Below are 24,155 nucleotides of genomic sequence, written 5' to 3'. Positions count from 1 at the left end.
TTTCCTCTGCCTTCTAACTCTGTTTCATCTGAAGAATACACTTGGTTAGGACTGTGTGGAACCTTCAGGGAGATCAACTAGTCTATATTAAAACTCATATGTATGCATTACCCATCTCAAAAACTTGACTCTGTCAGAAATTTTGATTAGTAGTTTTACGTCAACATTTATAACCAAAAGTCTCTATCCACCTCAGTGAGCAATGGGTTGTCATGATTCTGGCTTCCATCTAGTAGGTGGCACTGTGGCAGCTCTTCTGTGCGTCACCCAGCAGTTTAGGTTTTAGTACCGACACCTAGGAAGTTCCTCCATTCTTCCCCAGTCTCTGCAAGTTTTCAATTTTTGGAACCATTTTTTGAACACCGTTTTTAAAATACATTTACATTTGCTTCCTTCAACTTTTCCCCTTTCATTTTTGAATAGAGCTCCAATCTTCACCTTGGCCCTACTCTTAAGTACAGTCGGAAACTCCATAGGATATTTACTAGCATATATTAATTCCTTGAGGTAACACCAGAATACCCTTAATTTCTTTACAGAATGGCATTGCTACCTTAAAACAATTTTACAAAAACTCCCTTTTACTTTTTCACTTGCTCCACAGATGACACTGTAAACCCACTCAGCCTCTTAAAAAATCAGTTAAAAAGATACACCGTTTCCTTTGCTAACTGTGAACAGCGCCACACGGTGCAGCTGAAAATACTTGAACATTTGGTGCTGAGCACCAAGTTCAAAGTCCTGACAAAGCAAAATAGCTACTCCATCAGGGAAGCATTTTAATCTAATTTTAAACCTCATTACAGAGCGTAAATGTGACTAATGTGATTGTAAGCTATAAAACCAGTGTACCATGACAGTCTGGCTTAAACCTTAAAAATACAAGATTGCTATGAAGAATTATTAATAGTCCAATGGCTGCCTTTGGATCTATGCCAGATATTGAGTGCAATAAAAATTAAAATCTTTGGTTCAACAAGTTTGGTGAAGTACAACAAAAAGGCACTAAAGGCCAGCTCAGTAGTTGCCTTTTTCCTCTTTTTTGGATCGCTCATTATGTGCATCTCTTATTTCATTTTGAATTCATTGGTCCTGAGAACTACACCATGTACAGAATTGTCATCAGCATGCAGCAAGAAACCATTGATCTGAACAGTGTACTCTAGGGCGCAGGGGAAGTCAGACAAGAACAGGCATTGAACCAGGCGGAGTGAGAGAGGATGAACAGGAGAACAGTACTGACCAAAGAGCAAGTAGTCCTATGTGGGGTTGATGGGGGGGGGAAGAAAGAAGAGAGAATGCCCCCAGCCACACTTCTCAGGTAAAGTGGCTTGTGTGGAGCATAAACACAAGCATGATCTTGTTGGGCCAAATGGCCCAAGATACAGTATCTACAGCACAGGATGTGAAGTGAATGGATGGCTCAAGGCAGCAGGATTTGTGGGATATTAGTGGGGGAGGGTGGAGAAAACAGGAGAAAGAGGAAAAGAAGAGAACGGGCTCAAAAGAAATGTGTACCCCCCAAAAACGATAGTTGTACCTTGAGCAAGCAAGGTGCATACTGGTTTCTAGCACAGCTTCACAGCTTAATTCAGTATCATAGTGCACCATAGTAATCACTTATGTAGAACTGGGCATTTTTTTAAAAATACAGTCATAATGCCAGATTGCAATCCCCCATACACCCTCAGACAACAACCTAGCGTTAGAATACAGAGTTTGGTTTTGAACTGCTTTTGAAGATATGTTTTCACATCAGAATTTGCAACTACTGCTGAAACATGAGCAATCAATTTAAAACGGTGCACTTTTAAAATCAGTATCATCTGTTACGGTAACAAGCCACAACAATTAGACAGTGGCCATTTTGAAAATGCTGCATAAGAAACTGGTTCCAGGACACCAAATACCATATACTGCTGCAGCAAGTTCATGGTCACTGACTTTAGACATTCTACAGCACCCTACTCGTATTGCAGACAGGTGATTATTGGGGGACAGGGAAATTGAGTAGAAGGAGCAGAAATGTTGATTAGGGAGCAAGTTAATTTACTTTAAGTAGGTCTCATGTCTTAGAGCTGCCGGCAGCATCCTTCTGCCTGCGTAAGATGGTGGACATACAGCAAATTAAATTCAGTGGGGAGGGGGTAGCTTCATATGGTGCACTTCATATGACGCTGAAGAGACCAGTCTGTGAAAGGCAGGTTTTGCCACAAGTGTCGCATATGAAGTGCCATCGTGAGTTGTCGTTTTTGGTTGTTGGCACTGGTTGCCAAGCTGCTGCAGCCACTGATAGACATGGTGGTGCACGCCGGCCCACATGTTGTGATTTTCCTCTGTTCCCAGGTGCAAGAATCGACGTTTAGGACCTTCATGTCACACTTGCAAGCATCCTCGAAGCAGAGCTTTGGGAGTCCTGTTAGCCGCCTGGCTCCAGCAACTCCTCCATACAGAAAATTCTTAGGTATGCCTTGCCTTCCATCCTGCGAACAGGCTCAAGCCAGTGAAATCACCTCTGTTTGATGAGTGTCAATGTACTTGGGAGCTTTGCCTTTGAGAGGACAGCCACATTCATGACTTTTGTCCCCCCATGAGGTGCACAGAATGCACTACAAACAGCAAAGAGGAAAGTTGTTGAGCTTCCTTTCTTGACAGCTGTAGGTCGCCATGTTTGACAGTCAAACAAGATGCTGAGAAAACAGGCCCAAAAATCCAGAATCTTGGTCCCAATTCTAAGCTTGATGTTGCTCCATGCATCCTTTGAGAGTTAGCCAAAGGTGGTGAGGCTGCTTTCCCTACGTCAGTATCGAGTTCTGCGTCAAGGGACAGATCGGCTGTCACCGTACACCCAAGGTCGCAGGATTTGCTAACCACTTGCAGCAGGGTGTTACTGAGTGTGATCAGGGGCAGAGATGTGACACCCTGTCCCATGACCACAGTTAACTTGACAAAATCAGGAGAACAAGTTAGACATGGGAGAGACAGTCCATGAGTCTTTGTTGATGAGTTTCTGTGTGAGTGACCAGCGCAGCATCAGAGTAAAGGGGTTGAGGGGTGAAGTACTCACCAACAGAAGTAAACAGATGTCCCACTAGGTTGAAGGCTACTGTGAGCTGTACTCCGGTCAGGTGGATATCTCCCAGTCTGTGTTTGACTCTTTCTGCAGCTTCCTGTCATGGTTTAAGTTAAATGAAGAACCCTCATCACTTGAGCTCGAAAAGGTCATTGATTGTTTAACAAACAAAGGCACCGGCAAGTGTGGAATTCCAGCCAAACCGCTGAAGCATAGAAAGTCCCCATTCTCTGCCACACCTTCATAACCACCTCCTCCTCTCTCAGAAGATAGGATCTGTTCCACAGGACATGCATGACACAAATCAGCACATTACACAAACAAAAAGACGACAGAAGAGGTTGCAACAATGACAGGGACATCACATTCCTTGGTGTCACTAGGAAGGCTTCTGCTAGGGTCATGTTTAAAAGACTCCATCTACTTGCAGACTAAGTGTACCCAGAAGCACAATGCAGTTTCTGTACTGGCAGATTCCCAGTGGACACAGTCTTCTGCCTATGCCAGCTACAGGAGAAGTGTAGGGAACAGGATATACCTCCTTACCTTATTTTCATAAGTATCACTATAGCTTTCCACACCATCAGCAGGGCAGGACTCTGCAAGATTTTGGGGAAAATTGGCTGTTCACCAAAGCTCCTCAGTCTCATATGCTCCTTCCATGACAACATATACTGCACTGTTTTGACAGCACCACTTACAACAGTTTCAGGGTGAAGAACGGAGTGAAACAGGGCTGTGTCCTAGCCCTCATTTTGTTTGGTATCTTCTTCTCCATGCTCCTGACCTTTGCCTTCCCTGCACATATGGAGGGAGTTTACCCGCAGACCAGGTCAGACAGCAAGTTCTACAATCTGTCCAGACTGAAAGTGAAGACAAAAATGCAGCAGGTCGCCTTAATGCACCGTTCTATTTATATGGGAGAGGTGGTGCCAGTAACTAATCTACGTCTCATGCTTTTGAAATGTTAAACTCTACAAGCTGAAGATTGCAGAACATTATTGCATTCAAAGAAATATGCCAGTCTCCAAATCACAATGCATAATCAACTTTGTTGTAAAATCTTTTATTCTGAAACTTGGTAGGTTTGGTCTCCAATCCTTTAAGTGCCATCAGTCTTGATATTTAGGAAGAATTCGATATTAATCAAGATCCTATATCCTTTAGAACATTTGCTAACTTTCTAGTGGCCTTGAGACCATCAGCTCAGATGAAGAAAAATAGTTTGCTCAGGTTCTGCTTGGAATGAGGAAAAATGCCCATGTTAACTAGATCTTGTATTCATTCTGGTTAAACACAGATTGCATTATATAATTGCTTGTTTCTGTAGAAAAATTTACATAACACAAGACAAAAACTAAGCAGCTCAAAGCAACAATATGTCATTGAGTCTTGCTATGTTACTCTGAAGACCAGGTTCAACGGTCAAGAGTTTGCAGCTACCAAGCTCTACTAAAAGAGAATATCCATTTTTGGGAGCTGTTCACAACTGGTGTTCCACCAGTGGTAGCCTAACTACCACTTAGATCAGTTTATTTAAACTTAGAATTCAAGGCTTCAAAAATAGAACTATTGTGCAAGGTATTTCATTAATTATAATTTAAAGAAATGTCCGTTAGAAGATTTCCATTTGGATTCTCCTGACAGATTATATGGGCAAATGAAGGTCACAGTATAGTAGTGAGTTATAGAGGCCTGAAGATTTCTGCTGGGTGGCAATCCATGACTGGTGCTACAATTGGTCGTGTTCAGATCTTGTTGGGGTTGGGGATTGAGGAGGGAATACAGAAGAATATCAGCCAAGATGAGTCCAGGAGCAGGGAAGCGAGTCCAGGAGCAGGGGTGACTTACTGCAGTTATACAAGGCCTTGGTGAGACCACACCTGGAGTACTGTGTGCAGTTTTGGTCTCCTTACCTAAGAAAGGATATACTTGCCATAGAGGGAGTGCAGTGAAGGTTCACCAGACTGATTCCCGGGATTGTTGAGAGAGGAGAGATTGGGCCAATTAGGCCTGTATTCACTGGAGTTTAGAAGAATGAGGGGGGATCTCATTGAAACGTATAAAATTCTGACAGGGATGGACAGGCTGGATGATGTTTCCTCTGGTTGAGGGGGTGTACAACAAGGAGTCACAGTCTCAGGATATGGGGTAAGCCATTTAGGACTGAGATGAGGAGAAACTTCTTCACTCAGAGGGTAGTGAACCTGTGGAAATCTCTGTCACAGAGGCTGTGGAGGCTGAGACGCTGAATATATTTAAAGAGGAAATAGATTTCTAGACTCAAGGCATCAAGGGGTATGGGGAGAGAGCGTGAGTACGGCTTTGAGATAGAGGATCAGCCATGATCATACTGAATGGCGGAGCAGGCTCGAAGGGCTGAATGGCCTACTCCTGCCTCTATTTTCTATGCTTCTAAGATGTCCAGTACTGATAAATGCCAAAAGGCTATGAGGGCAAGAGTAAGCTCTTCTGTGATGCCCTCACAGTCAATCAGCCAGCCAATGCACTTGATACAGTATGTAGACTGGCTAATCAGGCAATGTACGAAGGGGCGACTGGATTTTGTACCAGTCAGGACATCGCAAACATCGAAGCCAAGAGGGCAGAACCCAGTCTCTAGCAATATGCCTGTTCTTCTGGCTCTCGTTTGTGAGCTAATTTTAACTTGGAGGAAAGATAGCAAGTTAAATAACAAAACTAGAGGCATTTTCAAGTTCAAAGTGTTCTGGCAAGAGGTGTACATCTGCTGCTTAAGAGTGTGTGCCGAAATTCAAAAAGAATTACGCTGCTTGTGTCATTTTATTCAGCTTTAAGGTGCTAAATACATTATACAAAATTGCAGAAAATATAATAGCCACCTATGAGGCATAAATCTTAAGCAGTAGAAAGATGATTAATTTTAGAAGATTAGGAAGCAACCAACAGAGTCACATGTCTGACACCAAGAGCTGAAGTAACGGTCATTCAAAATAGATAACCAGCCTTTTCTCCATACCTTGAACACTTTGATTTGGCAGCTAGCTGAATGTAGATGCTCTGTATAATCACCATTTTCATTTTCTTTGAATGTATCAATTTGAATTCGAAAAGGCACACCTTTTTCTCCTCCATGTTTCCTCGTCGTGAATTCAGTGCTAATACAATGCACCTAAGGAAATAAGCAGTTGCATGAACAAGAGAAAACAACACAATGGAAGCACCAAATAATTGCAGCTTTTTCAAAGGAGTTTCCTCTGGAAAGACTGATTCAATATATTTCATGACTGAGATGTTGGAACATTCAAATGGTTTATTACATCAAATATCTGCTGGAAAAAGCGAATGCAATCAGTTACAATGATATTAAATATATATTAGGAGATAACGAATAACTCAACAACGAGTTATCTCATTGAGAAGGAAGGACTCTTTGAGAAGGATGCATCGTCTGTGGCTGAATAAAGAAGCTAAGGATTGTATCAAATTGAATGAAACATTGTACAAATCTGCAACGATTAGTGGTGGGTCAGAAGATTCATCAGGTTTTAAGAACCAGCAAAGAATGACTAAATTAATAACAAAAAGGGAGAAAGTAGAATATGAGAGAAAGCTGGCTAATAAAAGCAGATGATAAGAGTTTCTACAAGTATTTAAATAGGAAAAGAGTAACTAAAGCTAGTGTTGGTCCTCCAGAGAATGTCAGGGGAATTGATAATGGAAAACAAGGAAATGGCAGAAATTGTTTCTGTCTTCACTGTACAAGACTTAGAAAACTTCCCAAAGATAGAGGTGAATAGGAGGGAGAAATGTATAACAATCGCCATTACCAGGGAAATGGTGCTTAGAAAACACTTAGACTTAAAGGCTGACAAGTCTCTAGGACCAGATGGGCTGCATCCTGGGGTCTTAAAAGAAGTGGCTGCAGAGATAGTGGACACATTGGTTATAATCTTCCAAAATTCCTCAGATTCTGGAAGGGTCCCAATGGACTGGAAAATAGCTAATGTTACACCTTTATTCAAGGAAGGAGACAGTAAGCAGGAAACTAAAGGCCAGTTAGCCTAACATCTGTCATAGGGAAATTGCTAGAATCCATTCTTAAGGAGGTTATAGCAGGATAGTTAGAAAATCATAATGTGATCAGGATCAAAACGGAAAATCTTTTGAAGAGGGAGCTGGACCCAGGGGACTCCTGCACGACCTGCCTAGTGCTTTTACTCTGTCTGGCGGATACCCATTCTCTTTCTGCCTCTGCACCCTTTTCCTGCGGTGTGGCCACCTCACTGTACATGCTTATCCATGAATATCTCATCTTTGCGGATGCTCCAGTAACATCAGGCACAGCTCCAGTTCCGAAATGTGGATTGCGAGTAGCTGCAGCTGGAGAGACTTCCTGCACACATGGTCGCCCTGGACACTTGAAGTGTCCCTGACTTCCCACATCGCACAGGAACAGTATTCCACTTGGCCGAGCTGCCCAGCCATGACTTACCCTTAAATTACTCCCTTTACTTTTAATATTCTCTAAACTAGAGGAAGGACAGAAGAAATACTTACCAATACCACTGCTCTTCTTACTGATGAAAGGTAGGAAATGAAAGGATCACCTCCTTCCCTCTTCACTGAACTCCCTCTCTCACCAAACTCCAACTGAAGCAATCTAATGCAGCCCAAAAGCAGCACTATAGATGGCTTCCTTTTATGCTGTTGGAATTTAGCTTCTGAAAACCTGTTTAAGCCAGTTAACTAATTTACTAGCTGCAGCTGCAAGCAGAGCCTATATAACCCATTTTAAAGCTGGACTAAAACTCATCTTCTCCCAACTCAAAAAGCAACTTTTAGTTAGTTGCTAAATTAAAGAAAGATTAGGCTTTACATAGAAATTAACACTTAAAAGTCCCTCTCTCACCAAACTCTAACCAAAGCACAATAATGTAGCCCAAAGAAGCACTCCAGTGTTCTCATGTGTCTGCTGCCTTTGTCCTTCTGGGTGGTAGAAGTCGTGGGATTGGAAGTTTCTGTCGAAGGAGCCTTGGTGAGTTGCTGCAGTGCATCTTGTAGATGGTACACACTGCTGTTATGTGTGTCGGTATTGGAGGGAGTGAATGTTAAGTGCTGGATTGGGTGATCAAGTGGGCTGCTTTGTCCTGGATGACGTCAAACTTCTTGAGTGCTGTTGGAGTTGCACTCATCCAAGCAAGTGGAGGGTATTCCATCACACTCCTGACTTGTGCCTTGTAGATGATGGTGGACAGGCTTTGGAGAATCGGGAGGAGAGTTACTCGTCTCACGATTCCCAGCCTCTGACCTGCTCTTGTAGCTACAGTATTTATATGGCTAGTCCAGTTCAGTTTTTGGTCAATGGTAACCCCCAGGATGGGAGGGACAAAAGAAGCGTTCACCTTGGGGCCCCTGTCAGGTTTTGTACAGCCTGTGAATTTTCCAACAGTACACCCAACTCCACGTCACCCAGATTTTGAGAGCCTGCATGGAATACTAGCGAGGGAAGGTATTGCAGCACGACAAATAGACGACCTCTAGGATGTCGATAGTGGGGGATTCAGCAATGGCAATGCCTTGAATGTCATGGGGAGATGGTTAGATTCTCTCTTACAACAGAGATTATAACAGCCTGGCACTTATGTGGCATGAATGTTAGTTGCCACTTAGCCTAAGCCTGAATATTGTCCAGGTCTTGTTGTATATGGGGACAGACTACTTCAGGATCTGAATGGTGCTGAACATTGCCCAGTGAACCACTTCTGACCTTATGATGCAAGGACGGTCATTGATAAAGCAGGTGATTATTGGGCCTAGGACACTACCCTGAAGTTGCTAGATCTGTTCTGAATCTATCCTATTTGGCACGGTGGTTGTGCCACACAACACGATCGAGCATGTCCTCAGTGCGAGGGTGGAACTTTGTCACCAAAAGGTCCGTGCAGTGCTCACTCCAACCAATAGTGTCATGGACAGATTCATCTGTGGGAGGTAGGTTGAGTGTGAAATCAAGTAGGTTTTTCCCTCTTGTTGGTTCTCAACCTGCTGCAGGCCCAGAGGGGCAGATATGTCCTTCAGGATTTTACCAGTTCAGTACCAGCAGTGGTACAGCCGAGCCACATTTGGTGATGTTTATCGAAGTCCCCCGCCCAAATGCCATTTTCTGCCCTTGCGACCCTCAGTGCTTCTTCCAAGTGGTGTTCAACATGGAGGAGTACTCAGTCATCAGCTTAAGGAAGGTGGTAATCAGGAGGTCTTCTTGCCCATGTTTAACTTGATGCCATGAGACTTCATGGTGATCTAGAGCCAACATTGAGGACTCCCAGGACAACTCCCTCCTGACTGCAGACCACTGTGCTGCCACCTCTGCTGGGTCTGTCCTGCTAGTGGGACACAAAACGGCCAGGGACGGAGGGTGGATGGATTTTTTAAATGTATTCATTCATGGGATGTGGGCGTCGCTGGCTGAACCAGCATTTATTGCCCATCCCTAATTGCCCTTGAGAAGGTGGTGATGAGCTGCCTTCTTGAACCACTGCAGTCCATGTGGTGTAGGTACATCCACAGTGCTGTTAGGGAGGGAGTTCCAGGATCTTGACCCAGCAACAGTGAAGGAACGGCAATATATTTCCAAGTCAGATGCAGCCCTAGCCCTGATGGTATTCTAACAGAGGTCTTCAAAGCTGGTGGGCTTCTGTGCACACCAAGACTCCATGCACTCATCTTACAGATTTGGGTTTAAAAAGAACTGTTCCTCCCGCTCCTCCCTACCACCTGACTTCAGGAATGCGACAATAGTTGCTATCTTCAAGAAAAGAAAACAAGAGATAAATCATGGAAACTGTGGAAACTATTGAGGTATCTCCCTCTTGTCCACAGCAGGACAATTCCTGGCATCCATTCTCCTGAATCGCCTACTTCCTGTAGCTGAGGAAATCCTCCCAGAGACACAGTGCGGCTTTCGACCTTCCAGAGGAACCTTTGACATGGTCTTTGCTGCCAGACAAATCCAAGAAAAATGTAGAGAACATCACCAGGAACTCTATTTCATTCATCGACCTGACCAAAGCATTTGACTCAGTAAATCATGAGGCTCTGTGGTTGTGCTTCAGAGATTTGGATGTCCAAGAAACTCCATCACAATCCTGCAATTGCTTCATGATGATATGACTGCAGCTGTGAGGTAGATCTGAAACAGATGCCTTCAAAATCCAGACCAGTGTCCAGCAAGGCTGTGTGATAGCCCCCATGTTATTTACAATCTACCTGACAGTGGCTATTCACCTCATCAAAGATCAACTGCCCTCTGGTATCTAGATGGAAAACTCTAACCTCAGTTGCCTCTGTGCCAAAACTAAGCTGACCGCCTTAGGCATGATCCACCGTTTGCACCATGTTTGCAAGCCACTCTTGTCCCTTCAGTTCTGCTTACAAGAAACTTGGCCTGTCCTTGAACGTTGCCAAAGCAAAACTCACTTCAACCCGTACATGGTCAACCAAATATTCTACCTCCCATCTATGTTGAAGGTCAGATTCTGGAATACGTTGAGCACTTCCCATACCTTGGCAACCACAAGGTCACCACTGACAAGGAGATCCAGCATCAGGTCAGCTGCACTCGTTCAGCCTTCTACAAACCACAGCAGCAAGTGTTTGACAATAAAGACCTCCACAAGTCAAACAAAAGTCCTAATGTACAGAGCAGCTGTCATCACCACACTCCTGTGCTGCAGTGAGACCTGCGCTGTACATCAGCGACACACAAAAACGCTGGACAAATTCCATCAGCAATATCTCTGCCGCATCCTCCGAATTCAATGGGAGGACCATGAAACTTTTGATAAAGTGCCACATCAGAGGTTATTACAGGAAATAAAACATACTGGCATGGGTAGAAGATTGGCTAGCTAACAGGAAGCAGAGAGTAGGCATAAATGGGTATTTTTCAGGCTGGCAAGTTGTGCCACAAGGATCAGTGCTGGAGCCTCAACTTTTTATAATTTATATAAATGATTTAGATGAAGGGATGGATGGGATGGTTGCCAAATTTGCCGAGAACCACAAAGATAGGTAGGAAAGTAAGTTGCGAAGAGGACATAAGGAGACTACAAAAACATATAGATAGGTTAAGTAAGTATGCAAGGATCGAGCAAATGGAGTATAACATGGGAAAATGTGAAATTGTCCCTTTTGGCAAGCATAAAAAATATTATATAAATGGTGAGAGATTGCAGAGCTCTGAGACGTAGAGGGATCTGGGTGTCCTTGTGCATGAATCACAAAAGGTTATTATGCAAGTACAGCAGGTAATTAGGAAAGTTAATAGAATGTTATCACTTATTGTGAGGAGAATTGAATACAAAAGTAGGGAGGTCATGCTTCAGTTGTACAGAGCACTAATGAGACCACATCTGGAGTACTGTTTACAGTATTGGTCACCTTATTTAAGGAAGGATATAAATGCGCTAGAAGCAGTCAAGCGGTTTACCAGGCTAATACCTGAAATGGGTGGGTTGTCTAATGAAGAAAGGTTGGACAGGCTGGGCTTGTATCCACTGGAGTTTAGAAGAGTAAGAGGCAACTTGATTGAAACATAAGGTCCTGAGGGGTCTTGACAGGGTCAATGTGGAGAGGATGCTTCCCCTTGTGGAAGAATCTAGAACTATGGGTCGCCCATTTAAAACAGAAATTTCTTCTCTCTGAGGGTTGTAAGACTTTGGAACTCTCTTCTTGAAATGGCAGTGGAAGCAGAGCCTTTGAATATTTTTAAGACAGAGGTGGATAGATTCTTGGCAAACAAGGGGGTGATGGGTTATTGGGGTGTTGGCAGGATGCAGATTTGAGGTTACATTCAGATCAGCCATGATCGTATTTAATGGCAGGACAGGCTTGAGGGGCCGAACGGTCTATGCTTGCTCCTTGTTTGTATGTTCTTGAAGCCAGCTCCACAAGCATTCAGACAAAACTATAACAAAATAAACTGCAGTGGACTGGACCGTGTGTCTAGACAGCTGAAAAGCATCTCCCTGCCAGGTCTTGTTTTCTTAATTCTCAAATGGCCAACATTCCGGGAGGGCAAAGGAAACACTGCAAAGGTACTTGAAGCTCTCCTTGCAGCACCATCATTCAAAATAATGACAACTTGTCCATCAAGCTGCATCATGCTTCAAGTCCAAACGCCTTAATGATAAGGCAGAGTGGCAGCAGAGAAGAAAAGGAAGCAAATTCTGCACTGCGGACCCACTACCTTGTGGGAAATCCTGTCCTATGTGTCCAAAGATCTATTGGTCGAGAGTCGTCCTGTTCAATCACATGAACACCCATGGCAGAAACGCATGGCCCTATGTAGACATCATCCTGGAATCGAGGGAAAGCTGACGTATGAAATCCCAAAAGCACTAGCAAGCCTGCCTGTGAGGATATTGATCCTGTGCCTGTTGAGATGCAACCCATCTGGCCTGTACAGAGCCAACCTCCACTTCGCTGTGCCAGTCCCTGATGCCCCAAAAATATTAAGCCCGCCCTCCTGCAACAGCTTTCCAGCTATGCATTCATGTGCACTATCCTATTTCTGTACTGACAAGCACATGGCACCAGGAGTAACCCTTTACTACCTTCGAGGGAATGCAATTAAGAAGCAGAGCCAACTCCTTAAAATCTGCCTGCAAAACCTAAACCTTTTTCTGTACAATCCTTGGCACAGATATGGACCAGGACCTCCAGCTGCTCCCCCCTTCTTCTCCAGAACATTCTGCAGCTGCTCAGTAAAATCCTTGACCCCGGCACCAGGTGCCAGCATACTATCCTGGAATCATGTCTGCTCCCTTAACTATGGAATCCCCTATAACCATCACTCTCCATCTTTCTCCTCCCTCCCTGTATAGCTGTGCCACCCTTGGTGGTGTGAGCAGGCTGCACTCCCCAGAAGAACTCTCTCCCCATTAGTTTTCAGAACTGAACACTAGTCAGAGAGAAGGGTGCTTTCAGGGGTCACCCGAACTACCTGCCTGCTCTTTTTTCGCTGTCCAGCAGTCATGCATACCTCTATGTCTGCACTCAAACTGTGGGGTGATCACCCCCTGAAATGTGCTATCCACAAAATATTCATCCTCGCTAAGTTGCTCAAGCTCCAAAACCTGGAGCTCAAGCCCCCCACCAGCTGAGCACGCTTACTGCATCTGTGCTCGTCCAGGGCACAGGAAGTATTCTGGAGTTCCCACATGGCGCAGGATGTACACATCATTGGTCTGGGGTACCACGTTATGCCTCTATTTCAAAGATGAACTCGCTTAACAGGTCTAATCAAAACACTCATGAATATGCTTGCTGTTTTATTTACTAATCAACTACCTGTGATCCTCAGGTGCAGTTCAACTGATCACTTGTCTAACTATAAATACTTCTCCCACGATGCTCAGCAGGGAGATGCCTCGATAGTTGTTGCAATCACTGTGGCTACCATTGTTCTTGTACAGGGTCACAATCTTTGCATCACGCATATCTTGGGGAATTGCACCACCCACCACCACCCCCCCTCCCCTCCCCCTCCCTCCAGCAGAGATAGGAAAATTTGTGCAGATGCTGGAGTGCCAGTTTCCCATGCTTGATGAGTTCAGGCTGTACAGCATCAGCACCGGGAGCTTTGCCCATGGCAAGTGAGTCAATGGCTTTGCTAAGCTCCTCCACTGTGGGTTTGATATCCAGCTCTGCCATTAAAAGCAGGCTTTCTGTGGCATCTAAAGCTTCCTCAGTGACAGTGTTCTCCCTGGGGTACAACTCAAGATAGTGTTCACCCATTTCTCCAACTGCTTATTTAGTCAGTGATGACATCGGTTTTGTTTCAAATGGAGCAGTTTTCTTTGTTGATAAACCTGTTGCCTTTTTGATCCCTTCAAACATGCCCCTGACATTGCTAGATGTCCTTAGACACAGGGAGAGTTGTAACCAGTAGTCATTGGCACAACACCTAGCAGTCCATTCTTAGTGCCTTCAATTTTCTCACTCGGACCACTCTTGTAATTAATGAGAGTGGACGGCTTGACTTCAATAACAGGTTCCATCACAGTGATGTTAGCCTTGAGCCAGTCAGCATTCCACTCGTTTCCCAAATATTGAGTGTGCGTCGTATTGGAAATGGTGTCTCGAAGCATGTCCCATTTTGCTTCTGCATGCTGTTTGGGAATGGCAGAGAGTTCCTGCTCAATCAAATCACAAAAGTGTTGGTTTTTATCTGGGTAGGCAGCGTGTCTGACATTGATGAGAACAACATTTCTGCAGCTCTTAAGCTGCAATAACCTACCCACAGGTGCTCAGTTTGGGTTCCAACAGGGCTCTCAACTCCAGGCCTCATTATAGTCTTGGTCCAAATATGGACAAGAAAGCTGAATTCCTGAGGTGAGGTGAGTGGCTGTTACAGAGCATACCATCAAGGAGCCTTAGGAAAAACTGTAGTCAATGGGAATCGGGGGAAAACTCTCCATTGGTTGGAGTCATACATAGCACAAAGGAAGATAGTTGTAGTTGTTGGAGGTCAATCATCTCAGTTCCAGGACGTCACCTCCATCATAAGGTCAGAAGTGGGGATGTTCACTGATGATTGCACAATGTTCAGCACCATTCACGACTCCTCAAATACTGAAGCTGTCCATGTCCAAATGCAGCAATATCCAGGCTTGGGCTGACAGTGGCAAGTAACATTTGTGCCACACCAGTGCCAGGCAATGACCATCTCCAACAAGAGAGAATCTAACCATTGCCCCTTGACACTCAATGGAGTTACAATACCATCAACATCCTGGGGGTTACCATTCACCAGAAACTAAACTGCACTAGCCATATAAATACTGTGGCTACAAGAGCAGGTCAGAGGCTGGGAATCCTGCGACAAGTAATTCACCTCCTGAGTCCCCAAACCCACAATTGCTACTACCACCTAAAGCAAGGGCAGCAGCCCATAGGAACACCACTACTGGCAGGCTCCCTCCAAGTCACTCACCATCCTGACTACATCCTTCCGCATTCAGTCACTGGGTCAAAATCCTGGAACACTAACAGCATTGTTGGCGGACCTACACCACATGGACTGCAGTGTGTCAAGGCGGCAGCTCACCCCAACCTTCTCAAGAACAATCTGGGTTAAGCAACAAATGCCAACCTTGCCAGCAATGCAAAATCACACAAAGAACTAAAACGGCAGATTCAGATATGTTTGAGAATTGCTGAAACATCAGGGAGGCCTCATTCCTGCGTAAGCGAGAGATGTGATTGGATTTACAATGCCTCAAGGAGACATTCCACCCCACCCTTTTCCGTAATCAGTATAGCCAAATTCCATGGATGCATAGTGCTGTAAATCAATACTGGAGTGAATCATCAGTGTTGGGGAAAGTGGTAGCATAAATTAGCAGATTCTTCCCCCAGCCATTACATAAGTACATGAGCATCTGAAAATGAATTAGAACTCTGGATAACTTTTTTTGTAAAATTCAAATTAAAATCAAATAAATTGGTTGTAAACCTTAACTCTCCATTTTACACAGAAAAGAATGAACTTTTCATATTTGATTTTGGTCTTATTTTGGGTGGGTTTCAATTAGTCTGAGTTTGAAATGCAGCAAGAAAGAAAACAGTGTATAGCTTTGCTGAAAGTTAAAGGGGTTAAAGGATTTAAAAAATACAGGTAGTTGTTTCAACAACATGAGCACTGAACTCAAACTCGTGTTTGCAAGTTTAAAGCCCACTGTTTGCACATATATCTAAAAAAATCTTAATTTTTCACTCCCCATCTCTTAAGAATGTACAGACTCACGCTGGAATATAGTTCCAGAATCATGTCGAAGTTGTCATCCTTGATACAACAACCAGTGTATGGCAGTAGGCCAATTGGTTGCAGGGCATCACAGCCAAGTCAAACTCTGTTCTCACCAAAGACATGCACTTTCCATTAGGGGTCACAACAATTCAGGAGCAGAAACCATGGCTGATTTTTCGTCTGGATAGTCCAGTGGCACTGGTTGCATCAGTATTCTGGACAAAAGCAGAGATCAAGCTCAGCAGATACCAGTAATCAACTCTGGATCTTTTGTTCTAGGTGGCCTCGTGCCAGTTAGGTCACCAGAGAACTCTAAACTCCAGTCTGGACTGGCATCTTCATATAAGCTTTCCCCTGCAGATGCCAGTCTCACTTGGGTTCCTCTGACAACCCTAAAGATTGAGGATGGCTGAAACATGGGTGATAAGGCACCCTGTACCTCTCATATTGAAATGTTTGACAATTATGAGGCACAAAATAAGGTAGATAAGCGGCCCAACTGTGATAGGTAGAATGATACCAACGTACAGAAACATTTAGTGGTTGAAATATCACTGTCTGGACAGAAACAAAATCAGTGTGGAAGTACAGGAATAAAAAGAAGCTTAAAGTCACACTGATATTTTACATTTCTACTATTATCTCCTCATAAAATTGGTACATGCGCAAAATGACTGACAGGAATATATGCTCACAATTAAATAATCAGCATGTACTAAACCCTGAAGATTAAAGAGACATCATACCTGGATAAATACAGAGGTTCTCTTTGAAGGATCCCACAGAAACTCCACTGTATTTAGTTGTGTTGGATTTGCTCTGGGGTCAACAATCCCCACTGATAATGGGATATCTGGAAAAAAAAACAAGCAGGAATTATTGCAGAAGCGTGCACATTCAAGATAAACAACTGCCCATCAAGGAGTTACTATCCCAAGTATTTTAATATTGCATTTGGTTGTACTATCCTGTCAAAAAGAAGCAAATGCTGCATTTGTTGGCACACCACCACCATCTTGTTAACTGGATCCACACCGGCTGGTGAAGTCAAAACTAAGGCAGAGTCTTTCCTTGCTGAGAGCTTATTGACTTTGTCACTACTCCTCATCCACACCCATATGTTCCAGCTATCCCCTAATTATTTGTGTTTAAGTATCCATCATCTGTTTCCCTTCATGCAACTGACAGCCTTAATGCAATGACATTAACAAACCCATAACAATGTCATTGATAAGACAGTGACACATCTGTGCCGCGAGATCATCCCCCCGGCACCAGAGGGACCACAGTTTTCTGCACACTTGACTGCTTTACATGCAGGGGGAAGGGCATTCACCAAAGCAGAATTTCTCATGGAAAATTCAGAGCTCCAAAGCATCACATTAGACCATTCAAGATACACTTTAATCTTGGGAATTTAGTATACTATAAAAGAGAGGGTCATAAAGAATGAAAAGGTATGGGGAAGGTGAGAGTGTGATGGTATTCAACATGGTAGTCAAACTTTTAAGAGCCATTCATTCAGAATCTGAGCAATTAATAGGAGTTGATGAGGCACCGTGGACCCCTCATATTCAAATGTTTGACAGTTATGAGGCACAGAATAAGGTAGATAAAGTGATAGGATAATAGCCCAATGGTGATAGGGTAGCATCATTCTACTATCTAAAGGACAACTACCTTGAGTGGGATGAGGTTTCATGTAGGATTTAAAAAAGTTTAATAAAGTTTTTATGCACTTTATTGACATTGTCATATGAGGGGGACATGTTAATGATGTTTTTATTTTTCTATTTTTAAACTTTGAAAACCTTTCAGCGATGTCCCTGAGGCACCGCTTTGCCTCAGGGAGATGTGTGCTCTTTCACATTTGGGGAATCCCCCCCCCCGCCCGCACAGGGAGCACATAGCGCTTCCCGTTAGGCGTCACGCTGGGTGGGCCTTAACTGGCCCGCCCACGTAAAATGGCAGCAGGGCCCATTTCAGCGGCAGCAATCAGCTGCCCGCCTGCCCATCAACAGCAAAATTCAGCCCAGTGTGAGTTCTCATAGCAGATTTGAGAGTGGCTCTTGCACTAGGAAAAAAAAATCATGTACTGGTGATGGTGGTCATGGGAGGGAGAAATTCTGTAATCCAGAAAGATACAGAAGTGCAAACAGAGGCCTAGCTTGACTCGATTATGCAATATAGCAAGGACTACAGAACAACGTTGGAACACTACTGGAAGTGGAAACCCCAATGATCGGGAAACTCTAGTGGCTGCCCATGAATTAGAAGGTAAATTAATAAGAGAGGCGAAACGAAACAAAACAAAACAAGTTGGATAGTTGGAAAGAATTGGGTGTCTATTCTGAAGTACCAGATAGGGGGCAGCCAGCCTCATCACACAGGTGGACATGTACAGAAAAAGTCCACCCAGATAGGACATGCTGTGGAAATTAAACAAGTGTGTTTATAGATTGACTGATGCATCGAGACTTGTATTTCTTGGTTCGGTCTGTCTTGCTGGAATTAGGCTGTAGTCAACTGAAAACAAATGCAGCAATGTTCTACAGGTACCATAAAGGAAAACTCTCAGGCGTCTTTATGATGCATGTTGATGACTTTCAATGCAGAGGTAGTGTGGAACGTGAGAAATTTGTTACAAACATGATTAAAGGGGAATTTAAGACTGCAAGTGAGGCTTCGAAGGCTTTTAAATACTTAAGCTTAGACAATAAGCAGAATAGGTTGGGAGTAACCTTGAATCAACAATCTTATTTAGGAAGTGTTACTCATATACTGATAAAGCATGCTAGGCCTAGGCCATCACAGAAATCTTACATCTGAAGAATAAATATAAGTTACAAAGCTTGATTGGACAGTTGAATCAGCTATGTATCCAGATGCCAGCTTTGATGTATTGGCAATAAGTACTACTCTGAAACATATTGCAACTCAGGATGTTTGAAGGGCAAATAAAACATTTTTTAAAAATGGAGAAATGGGTACTCAAGTTTCCAGCCTTGGGGGAGCCAAAAGGCAAACCATGAAATTAGTCCTTTTTAGTGACATTTCTCGTGCCAGTCTTCCGCATTTAAGTACAGCTGTTTTATAATATTCTTGGTGGGTGAAAATAGAAAATGTTGCCCCTTGGCCTTGGAAGCTAAGAAAATAAAAAAGGGTGCTTCAAAGTGCTTCGGCTGCAGAAACACTGGCTCTTGTAGAACCAACAGAAGTGGGATTTTACTTATCAATTATTTTAGGGGAAATTCTATATGGGGTGGGGTGGGTGCAGAGAATAGTTTGCCCATTGAATGTTATACAAGTCACCATTTCCTGTGGGATAACGTACATTTGACAAAAAAGTGTGACTGGAGAAAAGGTTAAGGATTGACCTTGCTAGGACAAAAGAGAAATATTGCTTTGTGCCAAAGTTTAAATTTAAAAAGCGGGGTCTGTTAATTGTATGGTAATTGTATTATCAAGGTTAAGGGTACACAGGTGAAGGGCATTGTGTTGCGAATATCTAGTTCAATGCTCATGTTAATATTTTAGAAGTAATGTTTAAGTTCTGGGAAGGTTGCTGTTGTGAAGGCAAGGTAATTAAAATGGTCTTTCACGATTGCCAGAACACCTAAAGAAATGGCTGTTCAAAAGGTTATCCATGTTTCTTCACGAGAGTCAGTAATAGAGCTATAAAACAGCAGGTGGTCTTTCTTAGCTAGAGAAATTATAAATGAGGTTAAAAGGTTAGTTTGAGGATAGCCCAGAGCAGGCTACATTATCATGGAGATGGGTGGAGTTTAAGAATGCTCTCTAGTTTCAATTTATCTGGGTGCTTACTGGGAGAGAGTTTTAGTTGTAGTTTGGACCTCGTGGTTTTGCAGCTCACAGCGAAGTTAGCTAAAGTAAATGGCAGTTAGGCAATCTGTAAGCAAAGTAAAATGCTAGCTTCATCATTGACCCCATGGAAGGCGGGTGAGGCTTAGTCTCAGTTTGAATCTCATGAGAAACAGAAGCTGGAAGATTGAAGCTAGCAGGAGAATCTACTGTGGGCCTCACAGTATCTCATTGCAAAAAAGTAACCAGAACAAGGAACTGAGGCTTCCACCGTTAAGAGAGGGTAAATGAAAGTTTTAATATGGAGAATAGCTGGAGCTGAGGAAAATTCTCCAGAGGACTGCTGCGTGCTTAGGCCACCCGGTCCCTACAGAAGTAAATAACTTTAAAACTTATGTGTTCATAAGAGAATTCTTGGGGAAGGAGGAAGTAAACCTGAGTGCATAATATATATAGTTATAACTTTGTTACTAAGTTAATAGTGTTTGCTTTATTTCCATTCAGAGCTTGGTTTTGTTTAAAAACAGTGAACTTTCGTGGCCTAGTTCTATTGGTTAAAACGAAGTATTGAGAGTTATTTTTAAATGTTAACGATCCCCAACAGGATCATAACAGTCGATGGATTAAGTACCTTGAATACATATAAAGAAATACTTCTGGAGCACTGGGTGAGGGAGGAGGCATACACTTGTAATGTTGCATATTGTAAATAAATCTAGTATTAAGTAAAAGATTGGCATCTGGTTTCCTATTTCACCATCTGGTTCCTGAAGGAGACTCAATGCCAAATACCATTCAGCAACTCCGAGGGAAGCAGTCTACCTATTCTCGGACATGTCCTGGGATAACTTGACCTCAAACATTCCCTTCCAGGAGAGAGAATGCATACTGCACTCGTGTGGGGAGACTGCAGGTATGGACACCTTGCAATACTGCAATGACACACTAGCATTATTATGCACCAAGCCACAATCACCACAAAAGTTTCCACGACAGCAAATGACATTTGTCGAGAGATAGCTCATTCAGCGACAAAAGCCTTCCACTGTCTATCAAGGCTATAATCAGCTCAGGGTCAGCGCTTTGTATAACACTTCAAACTTTTATAAATTAAGTCAAACATTAGATTAAATGCCGATTTGGTCTGATATACACAAAAGGAAGTCTGCATGCATGTCCAAAAGCCTGTACTGCACTCAATGAACACTGCAATCAATGTACCTAAATCTAGGATCCTGTCTCCTGGCCGATTCCACCTCCATCCTTCCAACTGCTGGTGCTCAGTGTACTGTAGACGCCGGTCATGGAACACCACTCTGATAATACTCTAGAGGAATGAAAAGGAAAGCAGTGGCTTCAGAAATTATGTCAATTGCTCACACTTAGTTTACATTGGTGTTGATATCATTTGATGTCAAAAATAAAATGAATGAGGCTATTTCAACAGCAACATCACAGTGAATTAATTACATGTGTGCAGACTTATTTTTGAAGAATTGGGAAACATATTTCAAACAAACAAAAAAAAGTTGCAAAAGTTATTATAGTAGAAATAATTAGCCAGAGGCTAAATTTTCCCTCACTATTAAAATGGTCTGTCTCGGTACTGTTCACATGGTTAGTGACTCCGCACACACAGCCCCTTTAACATCTGCAGTAGCTTTAAATCAAAAGGGCAACTAGGGATGGGCAATAAATGCCAGCCTAGCCAGCTCACATCCCATGAAGGAATAAAAAAAGGTTCTCTTTTAAGGTTCAAATTCTACCCCTAAAAAACACATAAATGATCATCACAGTACAGCATATTCTACAGGACATCATTCCGTCAGCCCTCAAGAATTTTCACATCCGCAAATACCACATGGTCATTCAAATTTTTAAAAAAATCATAAACCTCCATAGTGTGTATAAAGCATTACATTGTGAGATGCCACTACTCTTGGACCCTAACAATTTATTTGCTCACACTTTTCCTTTTAGTGAAATAAAAAGGACTGTTGAATACTTACATCCACCCATTTAACTTTTCATACTTCCTTTCTCTCTAACATTGACCTTGCTAACTTAAAACAATCTGTAACCTTTTCTCACAACAAATTATCTACATTCAGTGGGTATACCATCTTCATTCCACATCTTGTATAGAATCTAACTTAAAAGTATTTGACAAACATAATCCCATATCCACTGCTTTGACAAGAGCCAGTGTTTCAACAGCTGAAGTACTTTGAATAACCTTTTTTATTTCCTTAGCTTCCCAAGCTAAAAAAGGACAGTTCCCATTTTCACCTTTAAGAAATATTATGAAACCACTGCACTTGAATACCCACCAGGAAGATTAGCATCACTAATAACAACTAGCTCCATGTTCTTCGGATCACTTAAGGATGGGAATGCAAGTGTAAATTTCTCCAGAATTAGTTTTTTAAATTTTATTTGCCCTTTAGTTTAGGGTGCTTTAGTAGTACAACATTTAACTCCAACACATGAAAACGAACATCTGGTCTCATCTGAATGTCAACCAGTTGAACTAACTAATCAAGCTTCACAATTACTCTCTCATCTTTCGATATATCATCTGTGATGAGCAAGTATGATTAACTGAAATGGGAGAAACACTCTCTAAATAGGATTTTTGATTTAAAGTTATTCCAGACCTACTCTGCTTAATATCTAAACCAATATATTTAAAAGCCCAGAAGCCTGACTCCCAGTTTTAAATGACTCCAATCTTATTAATACCACATTTCTTAAATTCCACAGCAGCAAAATATGATAGGATGTGCTTTTAGTTGAACAAAACTGATTTTCAGCAAAACAGACCTCACTGAAAAATACCCACACGCTGGAAACATCATGAAGGTCATAGATGTATTTGTTTAATTTCCATCGCTTTCCTTCTGCATCTGCTCTCTCTTTGGGTGGTTCGAGAAACACTTCTCTCTGAAAAGTATCACCCTGCAGAAATGCACCTTTTGTATCGACTAATCTACAATTCCATGAATATGTGCCCAAAAGAGCTTAAAAGCTTTTTAATATTACTTTTCTAACTGTGGGAGAATCCACTCTAACGTCTGTATCACCCTGTCACTCTTTAAAACCCCTAACAACTAGCCTCACTTTAGCCGTACAGGTCCCATCTGCAAGGACATTTTCAGTATAACTCCATCTATGTGACCAGGCTGGCTGTCCTTAATCTGGTACTTCAGAATAAACTCCAAACTCTCTCCAACTATCTAAATCTCTTTGTTTTGACTCTCTTATGCTCAATTTTATAGGCAGCCACAAAACCTTCACAATCATGAGGACTTCTGCTCGAGTTCTGTCTCAAGATATGCCACGTTTGGTAAATATTAACTTACTGTCACAACCTATTACCACAGTGTTTCCATTCTCCATGAGCCTCTCTTTTACAATACACCAAATCTTCTGAATTGAAACCTGCCTCAGATAATCTTACAAGTTACCTCAGTTTTCTCTGAATCTTCACAGAGACTCAGCCTTGATGAAATTCTCTCTCACCGCATGTAAAGTATTCATATAAGCAGAAAAAATTGAACTAATTGTGGAGCCTCCTAAGGCTATCACACAATACTGAAGGCAATTTCAAAGACTAACTGATAGGGACCATGCCCTCCAACCATCTGGAGTGAGCGTCAGGGTGGTTATCAAATTTCAGTCTGGGTGATCAGCTAAAATTTTATGGAGCTGTGTCGATGACATGATGATCATGTTTTCACAACCGTCTGAAATTATCATTGGCAAATTCCCCTCTATCAGTCCAGTCCCTATCCATTTCTCCATGATCTTGTTTTTAAGTATGTATTACAGTAGAAAGACTAAATCTGGTGCAGGTATACAAAATGGCAAAAGCATTCGTTTTTGTCCCATACCTTTAGATAAATTGCAATTACCTCATTAAAACCACATGCCAATAGAAAGCTTACAAGAGGATGTGGCAGCGTCCTCCGATCAGAAGACAAGAATATCAGACATCGGAGAAGTAGGAGTCAGCCATTTGGCCTTTCAAGCCTGCTCCGCCATTCAAAAAGGTCATGGCTAATCTAGTTGTGGTCTCAACTCCACCTTCCTCTCTGTCCCCCGTAACCTTGGACTCTCTTGCCTATCAAAAATCTATCTAACTCAGCCTAGAATACATTCAATGACCCAGCCTCCACTGCTTTCTGGAAAAGAATTCCACAGGCCAACAATGCTCAAAATTTTTCCTCATCTTCATCTTAATGAGGGTACTTTAACCCCTAATTCTAGTCTCTCCAACAAGAGGAAACGTTCTCCTGGCATCCACCCTATCAAATCCCCTCAGAATCTTATATGTTTCAATATCATCTCTCGTTCTTCTAAACTCCAATGGATACAGACCCAACCTGTTCAACCTTTCCTCAGCAGATAACCCCTCATCCCAGGAATCAGCCGAGTGAACCTTCTCTGAACTGCCTCTAATGCAAT

The 24,155-nt window shown here is 42.7% G+C and overlaps 1 protein-coding gene across 2 annotated transcripts in view; it reads right to left on the bottom strand.

The window, feature by feature from the left end:
- The window catches only part of tfcp2 (transcription factor CP2), a 100,442-nt gene that overhangs the window by 37,130 nt on the left and 39,157 nt on the right, over nucleotides 1-24,155 (bottom strand). For both annotated transcript variants that reach the window (XM_041180344.1, XM_041180345.1), the window contains exons 4-6: nucleotides 20,910-21,015; nucleotides 16,613-16,719; nucleotides 6,072-6,224 (exon numbers count right to left, since the gene is read on the bottom strand). In XM_041180344.1, the coding sequence (XP_041036278.1) occupies nucleotides 6,072-6,224; nucleotides 16,613-16,719; nucleotides 20,910-21,015 (366 nt within the window). The remainder of the gene's footprint in view (nucleotides 1-6,071; nucleotides 6,225-16,612; nucleotides 16,720-20,909; nucleotides 21,016-24,155) is intronic.

The sequence above is a fragment of the Carcharodon carcharias genome, chromosome X (assembly GCF_017639515.1).
Source record: "Carcharodon carcharias isolate sCarCar2 chromosome X, sCarCar2.pri, whole genome shotgun sequence".
Classification (NCBI taxonomy): Eukaryota; Metazoa; Chordata; class Chondrichthyes; order Lamniformes; family Lamnidae; genus Carcharodon; species Carcharodon carcharias.
This window is presented reverse-complemented; position numbering and strand designations above follow the sequence as displayed.